Source organism: Alligator sinensis, unplaced genomic scaffold, assembly GCF_000455745.1.
Source record: "Alligator sinensis unplaced genomic scaffold, ASM45574v1 scaffold546_1, whole genome shotgun sequence".
Lineage (NCBI taxonomy): Eukaryota > Metazoa > Chordata > Crocodylia > Alligatoridae > Alligator > Alligator sinensis.
The window spans coordinates 955,003-971,404 of record NW_005842061.1 but is presented as its reverse complement, the minus strand read 5'-3'; the positions used below and the strand labels follow the sequence as shown (position 1 = coordinate 971,404).

Here is a 16,402-nt window from a genome sequence, read left to right as displayed (position 1 = left end):
TATGCAGAAATATTCCTTGACAATGTCTCTTGTATTTCATTTAGGGTACTTAAACGTTTATTCTTTTAGCTGGTTTGTTTTTGAATCAGGGCCTCCTTTAAAAGACACTCACTGTCATTCCAGAACAGCTTGAAGTTTTGTATGCAGAAAATGTGTTCTTTCAGCTGGCCTTTTCCTAAACAGGTGTCATGCATGCCTCTGCCTGCTTCCCAGAGAATATCTGCATAGATATTGCCACATTATAATTCTCAGGCTGTCAAACATTTAATGATAAATTCCACAAATGTCTGCTGAGAAGCTGTTTCAGTGAACAGGAGGATCAGGGAAATCTGCGCATGATAAAGGTGAAATCATGATAAAGGTCTTCTTTATCAGATACGGTCCAGATACGGTTACATGGAAAGGAACTATGTACCCACTCATTTCTGCTGAACACGATGTATAACCAGTGAGAGAAGTTATCTGTAAGGACATACAACAAGCGGGATTATCGGCTCCCCTGTTAAAGAAAGGCTGCCTGAAGAAGGCAGCATAAATAAAAATGGCATATTTTAATATTTAAGGGCCAATTAAAAAAAATGCAGTCCCTGACAGTTCCTATTTCATTATTTAAGTGAAATGCCCAGCACTGAACAGTTCACAGTATGATCAGGGAAGTGGCAGGTGCCCCCTCAAGAACAATCGGGAACTGTTAGGTCCTGAGCACTTTTAGCCTTAAAAGCTTAGACACATTAGAAAAGTCAGGAAAATTCCAAAGGGATGGAGAAAGCAGGTACCTCAGCTCACTCTGTTGAGTTAAACTGACTTTTTCCCTGTATTGCTGTCTTAACTGACACGGTTTAAATGCAGTGTAATGCATTTTACTCTCCTTTGATAAAAAGTTGGGTTATTGAAATGGGTTTTATTGGTGAATTCTGCAAGGTTGTCACCTCCTCCCTCTTTCAGACTTTCAGGGGACATTTTCTTTCAGTATGTGTATTAGAAAGCATCTTCGTCTCTGGGGAGGGGTTCTACTATGAAGATTGGTTCTGGTTCTGAGCTGTTGTTGCATTGCCTCTTAATATGGACCACCATGCCACGCTGAAGCAACAAAAAAGTTCCTGCATAAACAAGAGGTATGTTCCAAGTATTTATATTTCTTCTTAATAACACCTTTTCATGAGAAAACATATTTCAGTTTAACTCTCATCAAAAGGGTTCAATGTGTCACAACCCAAAGGGTGTGATTTTTGTTTTGTGTGCTTTGGCACTGCTAAATTGTTCCGCTAAATTACAGCTTCTTTGCACGGTGGAGTTTTCTGCTGCAAAAGAGAACTCCGGTGCAAGGGAGAATTTCCCGCCAATTTGAAGCTTTCTTTGCAGGGTGCATTTCTTTGTTGCAGCACAGAAATGCTCGTTGCAAAGAGTTCCCGCCATTTGTATGCTAATTTGAGCCCCATTATTGGCCAGTTCTAAATTATTCACACGTGGCGGCTAGTGATTGGCTTTCTTGCCCGATAAAAAGCGTGAGTGGTTTCCGCCCAAGTTGGACAGAGGTCTGATCAGCCTCTGGCCTCTCCCCGTTGCCGATAGATTCCTAGACGTATCCCTCCCTGCGCACAAAAGAACCGGACCCACGGAGCCTAGCAAACTTCGTGTGAGTTTATTCAGAGCTCTTTCGGACGAGTACTTTCTTCGGTTGGCACGACGGGCTCGCGGTTTAGAGCCTCCAACCAGATTGGGCTAGAGTTCGTGAGTTTAGAACTCTTGTCCGCCTCTCTTCTTTCCTGTCTGTAACCGCAACTCAAGCAATTTTTCCAGCCTGCACCGCAACCATCTCCGGTGTAAGTAAACAATCTTTAAATCTACTGCTATGGCACCAAGCCATACATTCAAGACACAAGAAGCCCTCTCAGGGTGCACTGCAAAGACGCTTGGGTGCCTGCTCCAGAAAGTGTTTTGATTTGAAGTGAAGTTGGAAACCAACAGCTCAGGGGCTCAATGAATACATGCATTCATTCAGCTGTTCATTCAGCCATTCAGCTACTGATAGCAAGTTCCAAAGGGGAGACAAAAATAAAAATGAGACTCCAAGCTCTTTTCTTACTATTTTCCCCTCAGAGCCTCTTTACATACACACTTGCTCTCTTCAGAAACTCAGCTCTGTGTCCTCCCAGCCTCTTAACTCCCTAGGAGGAAAGAAAAGATGCTAAGGCCTTAGCCAAATGTCCCTGTGAAAGCAGCTCTGTTCTGGTGCCTTTGGTGCCTGCTACTGAGACCTGCCTATTTTTCTCCTTCCTCTCCACACTCTGAAAAATGTTAGTTTACCCAAGGCAGGATTGGAACTCACAAAATACAGCTCTGCTGCTGCTAGGGCCTTGGCCTCACATACCACACATGATGCCAACTGAGCCAAAAGGAGAAGAAAAGCCAAAGAAAGTGAAAAGAAAAGGCATCTGCTAGCAGTTCTCTCTCAAAAATGGATAGAAGCCATTTCAAGTTTTTTCTTTCATAGCACTACCATTTGAGCCCCTGTCTGTACTTGCCCAGCTTCCTTTCTACCAGATTACCTCTCTGTTGATTTTTAGACCATCTAGAGATTGAAATGAATGACTAACAAGTACAGAAACAGGAATAATTTTGCACTGGCAAAGAGGTAATCTTGTGACTTAGAGGTGGAAAGATATCTCAGTATCTGTCTCTCTCGCTAACTGCAAGAAGGTAGATAGAGGGAATGGAGGTGAGACTCCCCATCTCACACTCTTCTACTGGACCCAAGAAAAATGGAGAGTCAATTACCTGCACTATACTGCTGGATTCTGGGATGTCCTCAGGTACGCTTCCCTCATAACTGCTCTGAAGGAAGATAGGCCGGTTGTCATTGACATCTAGCACAGTGACGTACACGGTGGCTGTCCCAGTCCGCCTGTTCCCTGCAGGGCCATTATCTGTAAAAAAATCAAAACATGGAGTGATTTACCTCACCTTCTTAAACACAGGAAGTTCTTTTGCTGGTCATAGACAATCCCTTTGTGGCAGAAGGCCACCTCTATTTCTCCCCAAAAACTCTGCTCTGTGACAATTTGGTTAGGATGGGCCCAGCAGAGGATACACACCTTACCCTATCTCTTTAGGTAACCTGAGCTGGATACATTCCTGAGGGAGGGGGGAAACCTGCTCCCTCTGCCTATGTGAATGGTATCACATACCTGGGTGAGGGGCTTCCTTCCTGGGGAGCTAGGAACTGCCAGTCTGCCCAGCAACTAGTGATGCATTTCAAATTGGTTGGCTGACAGCCAACAGATGCTGGCCTCCATTGGACCAGGTAAATGAGGTCATAAGGGCTATATAAGTTAAGGATTGCCCAGGAGGAGGGGGCAGGAGCAGCCATGAGGAAGACTCAGAGAGGGAGAACAGCTGAACCATCTGAAACTTGCTCTCTCTCTCATAACTCATGATCAAGGAACTGCCTGCCTCCAGAGGGAGTCTCCACCTGTCTCTGGATGATACTTGTGAGTAATCTACCTGAGATCTAACTAGATATATAGCTTGCAGTAACTCAGATGCGTAATCAAAGGCTACCCAGTCATGGGATTTTGCTCTATGGGATTTCTCTGATATTGCTCTACCCTGTACCCTATTCCAACCCTACCCCTGGTAACCAATAAAGTTCTCCTTTGTACCTAGCGTGGGAGACTTATTGGGAGTAGGTCTAGATTATGCCTTGGGGTCCCCTTGGTTCGGCTGACTAAGGGAGACCACTACTTGTGCTTCTGACTGAGGGAAGCATCCCAAGTTCTTGAAGTGAATCAAGTACCCTCGAGGGCTACTAGGCCTGTATTTCCCAGGGGGCACAGTGCCAGGATCAAGCCCAGCCCTGGGTGGTGGCAGTGGAACCCCCAGGCTAGCAGGTGTGCTACAGGAAGGGGGCCAGTCAGACGTGAGGCACCCCCAGGGGGGCACTTGGCACCTGGAAGGTGGTCAGGCGCAGTGAGGTGCGTGGCTCAACGCAGGAGCGCCCCCTACTGGCCTGCCACACCCTTCAGTATTACTATGCTACTAAATTAAGAACTGTCCAATTATGCCAAGAGGTTGGTCATCAGTGAAAGGTCTCCTAAGTGATCTACTGGGAACCAGTATATGACATCATAAGAAATACAAGCACAGCAATCCCATGCACTGAGCCATCAACTCATTGCCAATTACTGAGGAACTGGTAAAAGTTAAGAGGCCTAGAAAATGACCTTCACATCCTATATCCTGTTTCTCTTCATCTTTAATGAAATTTTAAAACCCATGGGAGAACAGTGTTTACACAATATCCTGCTCTGATAAAGCATGACTGCATATAGGATCATAGGATCCTAGCTATGGGATCAATGACCTAGAAGTGGCAAAAAAATGCAGTTTGGTTTTAAGTTTCCAAGGGTTACCAAGAAGAATGAAAAATAAGAATTTAACATGTTTTTAACAACATACCTTGACACAAGCCAACTGCTAAGTTATCAAAGTTGGAGGCTATGGGACCTGGCAACTTGGAAAACACAAGAATTTGGGTAATTATTTGATGATCTGAGCTGATCCATTATGTTTTTAGATATGCTTACCAACTTTCCCACCAATCAGTAATATAAGAGATAACCTAACCGTGCAAGGGGTTCTTTGGCAATTGGAAAGATAGAATTCTCCTCTGCTTTGCTAAGTAGAAAGGGGCCAACATCCTTACCAGAGAAATGTTATTATCCTCATCTCTAAATACCAGGAAACTACTGGTAACTTGATTATATTATCCTGGAGCATCTACCACCTGGTTTTCACCTGCATTCCCTCAAGAGCAGATTCTGTGTTCCATGGGAATTTCCTTTGCCATTTAATTTCTTCTTTCATAAAATGTCCTGGAAACTAACACAGCACTGTAGGCCTGTGGTGATTGTGGCCAGAATGTTTCTGGCACTTAGTCCCTTTAATCATGCCAGCTGGCTCCACAGTGTTAATTGGCAGGGGCTGGCATGACATTTTGAGACTGACTTTGTGGCACCATAATTCCACAGTACAATATTACTATTGCAGCAGAATATACTGTAACTAAAAACTAAATCACCTCCTTACCCTGAGGAGGAGGTTTTCCTTCAGGTCACAGTGGAGCAGTGTAGGAAACACCAGGACACAACCAACACTGATAATTAACTTGTCTGGCAACCATTAAACCAGCTGCCACCATGTACAGGTCAAGATATAACCCTATTATTACATTATTATATTAAAATAAATCTCACAGACTGGATTGGAATGATGCTTTGTAGACAGTTCTTTCTATCTTTGCATCCGTAAGGCAACATGACTTGTTGCAACCTAACCCAACTGCTCGAACAGCAAAAAGCAAACACGCACAAAAAGAAAAGGGGGGAAACCCTTACCTATGGCCTCCAGGATCAAGGTGTAGGATGCCATAGTCTCTCTGTCAAGATTCACTACTGTTCTGACCACTCCATCTCTGAAGCCAACGCTGAATTTGCCATCTTGGTTTCCACCTGCAGGAGAAGAGAACAAAACAATTTTAAAGGTGAAAAGAACAAAGGGACAAACAAAGTTAAAAATAAACCAAGCAATGGAGATCTATCCAATGTACTTTGTTAGGAAAACACCAACACTGATCCAAAGTGATGCTTCCTACGTACAGAGAACACCACAATAGGTAGCTGTTTTGTCTCTTAAGCAGTGACGAGAAATGGCTTAGTCTCGTAAGGTAATTATAGACATGCTCTAACACATTCTAATTCAAACGCATCAGACAGCACTCAATTAGCATGCCTCACTATCACGTGTATTAAGCATCTCACATTTCAAAATGGCAGTGGGGGCACTTTAATTAAAACTTGCTGAATGAACTTTAGTTAAAGTGCCCCTGTGGCCATTTTGAAATGTGAGATGTTTAATACATGTGACAGTGAGGCATTTTAGTTAGAGTGGCTTTCTGGGAACTGCTCTAATTAAACCTCGCCACGCCACCCCCAAGCACATCTATAGGCACCCATAGTCATTACAGAGTCAATGGTGTCATCTGGTATGGCAAATTAGATGAAGCAATGCAATCTCCAGGATATAGGACAAGATAGCACAGCCAAAGTCTTTCACCGTTATGAAATATCCTATGGTTCTCCCAACCCTTAGGGCTACTTGGTATGATGACCTTGCAGTGACCAGCAAGGCTTGCACAACCCTTTCTGACCTAAGCAACAAAACAACGCTGCCATGCTATGTTCTAGCCAGCACAACCCTGTGTGCATGACCTGGTCTGTGACCAAACTGGGTACACCAAAACAATCTACCCATGCCTGAAAAGAAGTTTTGTTTTCCATGGTCATGAATAAACAAACCAACAACATGCCCTCTTCTCTCCATTGCTCCAAAGATTACACAAGACCTTTATTGGATAGATAACAGCCTTTTACAAGTTACAGGAAATGTTGTGTTAAGTAAAAGACAAATGGGCAGTTTTCTCATTGCCTTCAGGGAAAATTTGATCATTTTATGTAATAACTTTCATGGGACCTAGGGGGAAACACAGTTATTTTCTTACTTCAGGAGACAGAGGGGCTGTGGGACAAACCCCATGTAGCCACAGTGAGAAAAGCAACTCCAAAGTAACAGTAACAGTTTCTCTGTTTTGCACCCATCTCATATTACATGCACTCACTTGGCAAGTGAGTTCCCACCACTGCCACCTATCAGCATATTCAGAAAACTCAGTCTGGTATCTGAAGAACAAACTGTTTGGGGTTGTTTTGCCTTTTCTTTACTTTCTGCAGCTAGAATGTAGCTATTTCGAAATGATGAACAAGGGATTTGGGACTTATTTCAGATCTAGAAGTGGGGTCATGCTGGTAATGGAATGGAACCAGAGTGGGTAAATGAAGGGTGAATGCACTGGGATGTAGGCACGGTCTTACAGTCATTATTACACAACACTGTCCTACACCTATGGGGGCAAATCAGATGAAGCAATGCAACCTCCAGGTCGCAGGAGAAGAAAGCACTGCCAATCCTATGACCAGAATTCCCAACCTGGCTCGCTCTCCTGTTGTCTTATTGACTCTGCAGTGGTAACAGGAATTAAAGCATGTTTATATCAGTAACATGGGCAGATAGGACCTGAGAGCACATGGAGTGCAGGGTTTTACTTCATGTTGTTTAAGACATAAACAACGTATAGCATATTGTTTAAGGAGGTGCTACGTTTATAGAGACATGCATTCAGCCACAGATTTACTTTGAAAACACAATGCTACATCCTTTTGGTCTTCTTGCTTTGCTGATACTGAGAGGAAGGATGTGACAAAAGTATTTTGCCTCCTATCTCAGTCAAAACCATCTGAGTGAGAATCAAACTGTATAAGAAGAATGTAAAGAGAAGTAAATAATGTACTGCATTTCTCTATCAGCTACAGGTTGCAAATACTTGCAGCTAAAGCTAACAGGTATGGTATTTGGGGTACCATACTGACTTCCATACAGCAGAGGGCAATACTGCATAACTTTTGGAACAGCTGGGAAAGAAAGGGCAGTTGCACAGAGCATCACTCCAAAGCTTTTCAGCAACACAAACTGCAAACTCTCAGAACACCACAGCAACACCCACAGACAGCAGCACCACCCCAAAACCTACAGGCACCCAGACAACACTGCCCTGGGTACAGAGAAATGCCACCATCGTTTCTCTTGCAGTCTCATACTGAGCACCCCCCCGTACATTCGCCCTCCCTTTAGTTACTCAGTTTATATTCTATTGTGCGTACAACTGACCCCACTTCTAGGGATGGATCTGAAATTAGAAGTCACAAATGTCTTTTGTTTCATCCCTGGACATTACTGAAAACTGCATTCAGCTGCAGCTTGTATTCCTACCTCAGCCAATTGCGTCTGGTCAGTGCTAGGAATACTTGGAGTTAAAAATGAAGTATACTTGAAAGATAGAATGGAAAGGGATCTGAGCCTAACATTTATGTCAGCAGCATTCCCAGAGCCAGGAACAGGCACATTTTCTACCATGTTTGCATAGTGGCAACACTTCACCTGATTTTGCTAAGACCAGAAACAGTTCTGCTTCAAATGCTAATGCTCATGTTACACAGACACACACAGCTGATGTCTCTTTCAGGTTGATGAAGCATAGATAATTCTCAGCGTCAAACAGCCCAAAACAGTTTTCCTATCATTTGCAAAGCATCGTAGGAAAACATATGCAAATCCCCATGCAAATCAGTCTTGCAAAGCAACAACAGGATGAAAAGCCCCTTTGGCTGTCTGATTTGCATATTTTACCCACATTGCTTTGCATCAGAACTTTAGAACATCTCTAGGATTGATCAGTGTTCTCCATTGCACTTGAATGACTGGTATGGCCAAGATATATCTGACACACGAAGAAGCCTTAGAAAAGCTTTATACCAGTGATGAAGTAACTGAGCTCAGCATTCAGCCCCACATCAGCATCAGTACAGTTCAGTCGGACCACCTTGAAATCACGGGGTACATCTTCAGGCAGGGAGACATTGTAGACAGCTGGGAAGAAGGTGGGGTTCTCATCATTCACATCCAGAACTGTAAGAGAGAACAGATGGACAAGCGTGCCCTTGAGCTATGTACACTGGCTTCTTTGCTGGACTGAAAAGGTGATTTGGTAACTCATGGGTTCTTCAGAATAGGTTCTTTGCAGATTATTCTTTGGAACTTTCCATTGCTTATGATTCCCATTGGCCATGACCCTGGGAATGCAACCAGGAAAATAAGCCCCACTAATTCAGTGCTCCTTCCCGCACCAGAGGCTGGCTATTTTGCAAACCAGGTGGCTTGAAGCAAACCTGACTGAGTGCTCCAGGGCCACATTCAGGCTCTCTGTCAGGAGACCCTGAGAGTGGCAATGGGAAGCACTTGGATTGCTTCAGGGAGACCTACCTCTGAGTACTTGTCAGATTTAGTGCATCCAGAAGCAAGTGACTAGGACTTATTTTGTTTGCAGTGCAGAAGGGGTAAGGAGGGAAGCCATACAGACATGGTCAGAAAAACCATCTCTGGCTTGAAAAGTTTTCTTGGATCATAAACTCTAAGAGTTCACAATCTAAGCAGATTCTAGGGAACAAAATATACAGAAGCAGACTCCCTTTCTCCTCCTGCAAGAGAATGTGGGGCTTAAGTGTAGAAAGAGTTATCTCCTGGTACATAGCAGAGAGCTCTCAGTTGCTAGAGGTAGAGGCACATTTCCATCCAAAAGCAAGACTGAGCATTATTTCTTTTCCAATGTTTATGTTTATATGAGGTTCTAATGGCACATGAAACACAAATATAATCCTACCAATTAAAACACAGGTTTAACAAACAAAAATGTTCAGCACTGAGAACCTAATTCTTAAACAACGCACAAACCTATGTAGAGACAATAGTATGACAACTCCCATTGTACCACATGACCATGGTGCTTCCAGGACACAGTATATAGAAACATCTCCTTTCTCACCAGCCAAGTAGAGGCAAGAACTCTACTGGTTTGAGCGACTGTAACAGCACAGGGGCCCCCAGCAGTATAATCACCTCGGACAGTCAGGGTGCTGGTGGAGCTTTTGGATGGCACTCCTGCATCACTTGCCACCACCCTGAGGTAATACTCAGATATCCTTTCCCTGTCCAACTCTACAGCGGAGGTGATGAGCCCACTGGTGCTGTTGATGACAAAGTCCATTCGGGGCATTCCCACCTGCGTGCGGTAGGTCACCTGCCCATTCAGACCCTCATCAAGGTCGATGGCTACCACCTAGTGAAAGGGAGAAGACAGGATGAGAAAAGGGAGCAACTTCACTTCTTGTAACAGAACCTTGAACATAGTCCCTTGATGAGGATAATGGAGCAGTAGATAAACTTCAGACACACCTAGAAAAATACTCCATTTTCCACAGACTGTGTTAAACACAAATGGTACTTAAAACATCACATCTGCCCATAGTTACAGCACAGAAAGAGTATGGTGTGATGATGCAGGCTGCATTTGAAATATACTTTGTACTTAGAAAACTGATGCTACCCTGATGGAAACAAGGCTTCTGTCTTGGCACATTCCAGGGTGGGAATACTACTCACTGGCACTCACAGGCCATATCTGCAATGCAAGTATTACTGTGTTTCAGAGTGGTACGGTCTAAGTGAGCTCCTTGCCAAACCAGAAGCAGAACAGCCACGTTCTCATAGCACCATGGGCCTGCTAACTGGCACAGAGATGGTCTAACTGTCACTCAGCAGTGCTAAGCAACCCCATCTAAAGTGCACGTGGACATAACTACATTGCTTCCAGTTTTAGAAGCAACCTGCCTGGAACAGTGCAGGGTGCTTTGAAAACACTGCTCTGAAGCATGGTAGGTTTACCATGCCAGCATGGCCACAGAGTGCTTTGCAAACCTTCTGTAACTAATTATCAGAGTCTTCTGAGATGTAGGTTAATACTGAGAAACAGAGGCAGAGTGAAGACAAGTGACACATCCAAAACAATGAGTCAGTGGCACAGTTACAACCAGGTTTTTGCTTAAACCTTAGTCTAGGACATACTGTACTTCTGTCTCTACGAAAAATGGACCGTGAGAACTGGCTTAGACATGAAATGGTGATTCTGGAAAGCATGAACTTTTAATATCTCCAGAACAACAGATTAAGTGGCTCTACTGCCCTTTGGTTAGATCCCCAACATCCTGTCATGGAATCATGGGAACAGGGAAAGCTGACCCTCTTAAACAGTACCATATACTATCCTGGCTATATATGATGCTAGCTGATAGTTGCCAGTATTACTGAGGGAAGAAAGCTTAATTCATTGAAGGCCCTCAGCAAAAGAAGCAGTAATAATAATGCTAATTACATCCACGGCACTGAAGCATTGTTACACATGTTAAGCAGTTAATGCAAATTGAGAGAGAAGCAATGGGAAGAACAGATTTACCTGGAAGACAGATGAGCCTGCTGGAAGGCCTTCAAGGACCTCTGCAACGAAAGGCAAGTTCTGGAAAGTGGGGTCATTATCATTGAGATCAAGCAAGTTCACAAATACCGTGGCACTACTGGTGGCCCGTAATGGCGGTCTTCCACCTGCAGAGTCCAGGAAAGACACAGCTTCATTTACAAGGAAGGTTAATGCCAAAAACTCCTTCTCTCCCAAAACAAATCCCTTAGTAGGACAAGGTCCTGGTTCTTTCTGTAATGAGGGCAATGTCGGATGATTCTCCTTAGGCTGGATGTACCAGAGATATTAATCCAACTAACACTGACACTTCAGAGGCCAAGTCCCCATCCTGCATACTAATGTCAGAGCCAGTAAATAGCTGAGAACAGACAACATGATAGCAATATGTGTACATGCGTGTAAAGCAAGACAAGGTCTATGTTCTCGCAGGACTGCAGTCATTCTGTGTAGGTAAAAATGTGTCATTGTGTACTTTACCCTCTGCTGTGGTAATGGAAATACACAAGGGGGCAGAGGTAAGGCTGTGCATACAAACTTTTTTGTCACTTTCCCATTTTTTAGTATTTAGCTATGCAATAAGAATGCTCTTTTCATTACTATTATTATTAGAAAATAGGATTTCTTAAAATACTGTTTCTAGAGGAAAAAAAGTCATTTCTATGACTTCAAAGGCCCTTTCTTCCTAAATGACAAAACATTTCCCTAGATCCCATTGGAATGCCCTATCCTATGCAGTGTGACACATCCTGCAGGAGAACCCTCCCCGCTTCCTGCAGACCTTAAGAGAACAGATTCCTGTGCCTGAGTCATAGTAAAAATCTGGTAAAGAGTTTAGGAGTGGGACTTCTCTCCTGCATACCATAACGGTGCCTGCTCTCAGATATTCCATAGCAGAAGATCCTGCCTTTCGCCAACCTCTGACAATCCATAGAGAAGAACTTTCTGATCTCTGTCTCTTATGACTGTGAGAATGTCTGCAGTCTCTGTAAGCCCTGCCCTGCCATGAATCCTAGAATGTACATACATTGCAGCAAACTCTCCTAATGATTCCCTAAAATCCACACTGTAGTACAAAACTAAGTAAACCACATATGTCTCTGTGAGCTGCATACACTACAAACCAAGCGAGAAAACCCTTGCAAAACATACTGTGCATGTACAAAGTGCCACCTGGTTGTGTGTCAGTAAAAGCAAACCTGATTTTCACTGCAATAGACACAAGCTTTTCTCCTCTGTAAGGTGTACACTTCCAGGCCAAATTTCACCTTTCTAAAGTCTTTGACTGGGCTGTTAAATGAAGTAATTAGATTATTTCTTCAATATAGTAAATGTTTTTGTCCTATCTTTTTTTTTTTTCCTCAAAAAGAGGCTGACGTTTTTGTTCAAAATAAAAGGAAACAACACCCCAAACCCAATTCACCTCTAGGCTGAAGCCAGACAGGGAACATTTTAGCATGGTATGTGGGTAGAACAGGCAAATGAAAATTGGGGTTTAGAATACAAATGCTTATGTAACCTTAACCATGGTGTCTGCTACAAGCCCTGCTGTATCAAAAAAGTAAGCAACATGATAATTTAAGGGATTTCTATTGTTCCAGCCCAGGGATTCTCATACAGTTTGACAAGAGAAGGTGCAAAAAAGAAACAAAAAGAGACGTGGAAAAAGCTAGATTCTATCTCTGACGCAACAGGACAGAAAAAAATGGCTACGGGATGGAGGAAGCAAGAGGGGAAGCATGAAGGAAAGAAGAACTGAAGTGAAGCATACAGTCTGTGACGGACACCACGATCTTCCTCATCAGCTCAGCTTCTTGCAGGTTTGGGTTCTCTCTGTCCAGCACAACACCTGTGGTCCGGATCTTCCCTGTGGTGCTGTTGATACTGTAGAATTTATTTGGTGGCCTGATGCTGTACAGGAGAGTGCCATTTTCAGCCAGGTCAGGATCAAAAGCCACCACCTGTAGAGACCAAATATAAAATGCCAGTTTGCTAAACCAGAAGAGTACATCAGTATGGCTGACTCTGACCACAGATAAGGAACAGAAAAGTAAATTAAATTGACTTGGATTAGGGGAGTGCTGTTGATGGAAGATAAACATCTGTCTTGATGTATATTTTAGGGCAATGATACTTTTGGCCCTGTGGGCTGGATGAGATGTGGGGCCAGTCCATGGGCTAGATCCAGTGCACAGGGTCAGGGAGCAGGGTCAGACCCTGGATGCAGTCCAGCATGCTGGCCTGACACCATGTGCAACTTGCTCTCACATGCTGGATCTGGCCACTTGCCAGCTTGACTCCACATGCTGACCTGACCCCAAACCAGATCCTGTCATACACCATGATCCAAAGCACGGGGCCATCCAGCCCATGGAGCTCCACATTGGTCTAGAAATTTGGCAGCAGCAAAATTTCAGACCTGTGGGAAGACTCACGGGCTGGAGGACATGACTGCAGGCCAGATCTGACTTGTGGACTGGAAGCTGAGAGCACCCATGCCTTAAAAGGCTGGATGTACATTTAAATTCTATACTTGTTATTTGATAAGTCTGATTTATAATAAATAAACTTAGGGGGAAAAACCTAAAGCAAACCAAAAGGGAGGGGAAAAAGTTTTCATAAGTTTTTTATTACAGTTGAAGAACTTGTGTTGACTTATGGGAAACTTCTAAACTCATTCTCTTTAGGTATCATTCTCCTGAATGTTACACATTTTCTGTTTTGTTTTTCTCCCCCTGGGATTTTTAATTACGAGGGACATTTACATAAAAATATGTATTACTTGGGACTTCAGCAGCTCCTGCTGCTTGTCCCTTACCTAAATTTGTATTATGTTGGTGACATAATAATTATTTTCCCAGCAACTAATTGTGATGTCAAATGCAAGATGACTTCAAGTGGGGAATAAGCAGCAGGAGCAGAGCATGCTGAATAAAATAAAGCTGGTATTGCATGCAAAACATCACCTCAGATTTAAAAATTGGAGGAGAAATACAGAACACCTGTATCGCACCTTTCATCCATAGATCTCAACGTATTTTACTGAGACTAATCAACATTCACAATAGCCGCATGAAGTAGTTAAAGATTATTTGCCCACCATTTAAGTGCAGCCTCCCTCTAGGGTGGAAGGCAGTTGCTGTCTAACTGGGCACAACAACACTGTACAACACTTTAGCAGAGGAAGTAAAGAATACAGCATCCAGTGGAACTGCAGGGGGAATTCAGGCAGTCAAAATTACTCACTTTGGAATAGGGCATAGAGAGAGCAGGATTAATTTACATGGGAGCTTTAATTGCCACAAGTGAGAAGGGCCATGGTCTCTCATCCCTTCTCTGCTGATGCAGGAGGAGCCAAAGAATGTGTATCTAAATAAACAGGGCACTTGGAGAGCAATGCCTGCTCTCCCTATGGGGAAGGGACATCAACAGGCCCGTGAGGTATCTCAGAGTTAATTTCTGCATGGTGGACTCAGAATGGCATCCATTCCTGTTCCCTCTTTTCCCCAGAGATTAATGTTCCATTACAAGAGGGGTTTTTTTCAGTCTTTCCCGTTTGATGATTTTGTAGATTCTCCTCGCTTTTCCCTCATTTATTTTCTGTTTCACGCCCGTCATTTTTCTCCCGGCGTGATGGAGAATAATTCTCTCTCTCCCTCTCTTTTATTTTGCTGAAGGGATTTGAAAGGCTTTAAATCAATGCCTTTCAGAGAGGTCCTTGAAGGAGGTCGCAGGCGATGCTAGGAAAGCAGAAACCAGCCAAAAACATGACTTTAAAGAAACACACACACACACACACACACACACACACACACACACACACACACACAGAGCCACAATACTCTCAGGGTGGAGAGCATGGATGCAATTCATATACTATGTCTCCATATGGACTTTCATGCCTTGCTAATCACATCAGGGTCCACATAGACAGTGGAGAACATGAAGTTCAAGTCCGGGGCTAGAAAATGAACAAACCCCAGTCTCAGGCTGCAGAAAGCCTATAGTGCTTGCAAAGGAAGTGCAAGGATTGTGGTAGTCTCAGTACCTTAAGCGCCAAACCTACAGAGGCTTATACACATGCTTAACCTTATGCACTGCAAGTACTTCTGTTAACTAATTGGTGGCAGCAGGTACCTGTCAAGGCCAGGAGAGTCCGAACAACTATTGTGCCTGCTCCCCAGACACCCCTCGGGAACAGGTACGCAGCCCTGGCCCCCCTGGAGGAGGAGGCAGAAGAACTGATCCCCAGAGGAACTGAAGCCGCTCGACCTACATCACTGGCTCAGAAGAGGCATACCCCGAGAAGAAGGAGACGCAAAGTTCTGGTCATCGGGGACTCCATCCTGAGGGGAACCAATGGTCCGATCTGTCGCCCAGAGCCCTGGACACGGCAGGTCTGCTGCATGCCTGGAGCGAGGATTCGCAATGTCACAGAGACCATTCCTAAAATCATCAAGCCCTCTGATTACTACCCACTGGTTGTGGTCCATGTAGGTACAAATGATGCATCCAAGGGCAAGCTGGATAACATCATGGAGGACTACAAGGCCTTGGGACACCAAATGAAGAGGATAGGAGCTCAGGTGGTATTTTCCTCCATTCTCCCGGTAAGTGGACGGGGTAGGCGTCACGAGGCCTACATTGACATGGTTAACCGGCAGCTTCGGAGCTGGTGCCACGAGGCAGGCTTTGGGTTTTTTGACAACAACCCAGGTTTTTGTAAGGAGGGCATGCTGGGGCGGGATGGGCTTCACCTCTCCCCTAACGGCAGACGTATCTTTTCTACTAGGTTGGCTAGTACGGCGGGCTTTAAACTAGCTTCGCTGGGGGAAGGGGCCACTTCAAGTGGAGAGGATGCTTCACCAGCACGCAGGGTGACAAGAGGAAGGGAAGCACAGGTAAATATAAACATCTGAGGAGCAGGAGGCCACAACTGTCCTGGGAGTGGGAGGAAGGCACCAGCACCCTCAGGAGGCCTCAGGTGCCTCTACACTAATGCTCAAAGTATGGGGAATAAACAGGAGGAACTCACCCTCAGAGTAGCCAGTTCAAACCCAGACATAGTAGGGATCACAGAAACGTGGTGGGATTCATCCCACGACTGGGCAGTGAGAATTAGGGGCTACAGGCTCTACAGGCGGGATAGAAAAGGAAAGAAGGAAGGGGGTGTGGTGCTCTATGTCAAAGAGCAATTCACATCCTCTGCCAGCAAAATGGACTCGGAGGAGGGGCAAGCTGAAGTGCTCTGGGTCAAGATACAAGGGGGTCGTGGGGAGAGGGATGTAACAGTGGGGGTCAACTACAGACCCCCCAACCAAGGGAAGGAGCTGGACCAGGAATTTTCGGGCCAGTTTGCAGAGGCACTTAAGGCAAGGGATTTAGTTGTCATGGGTGATCTAAATTACCCGGACATCTGCTGGG

The 16,402-nt window shown here is 44.4% G+C and overlaps 1 protein-coding gene across 1 annotated transcript in view; it reads right to left on the bottom strand.

Annotated features, from left to right (window-relative positions):
- Positions 1–16,402, bottom strand: part of CDH23 (cadherin related 23) — a 569,738-nt gene that overhangs the window by 136,294 nt on the left and 417,042 nt on the right. The window contains exons 23-28 of the mRNA XM_025203550.1: positions 12,750–12,939; positions 10,961–11,106; positions 9,568–9,787; positions 8,428–8,580; positions 5,397–5,510; positions 2,779–2,927 (exon numbers count right to left, since the gene is read on the bottom strand). Of these exons, the coding sequence (XP_025059335.1) occupies positions 2,779–2,927; positions 5,397–5,510; positions 8,428–8,580; positions 9,568–9,787; positions 10,961–11,106; positions 12,750–12,939 (972 nt within the window). The remainder of the gene's footprint in view (positions 1–2,778; positions 2,928–5,396; positions 5,511–8,427; positions 8,581–9,567; positions 9,788–10,960; positions 11,107–12,749; positions 12,940–16,402) is intronic.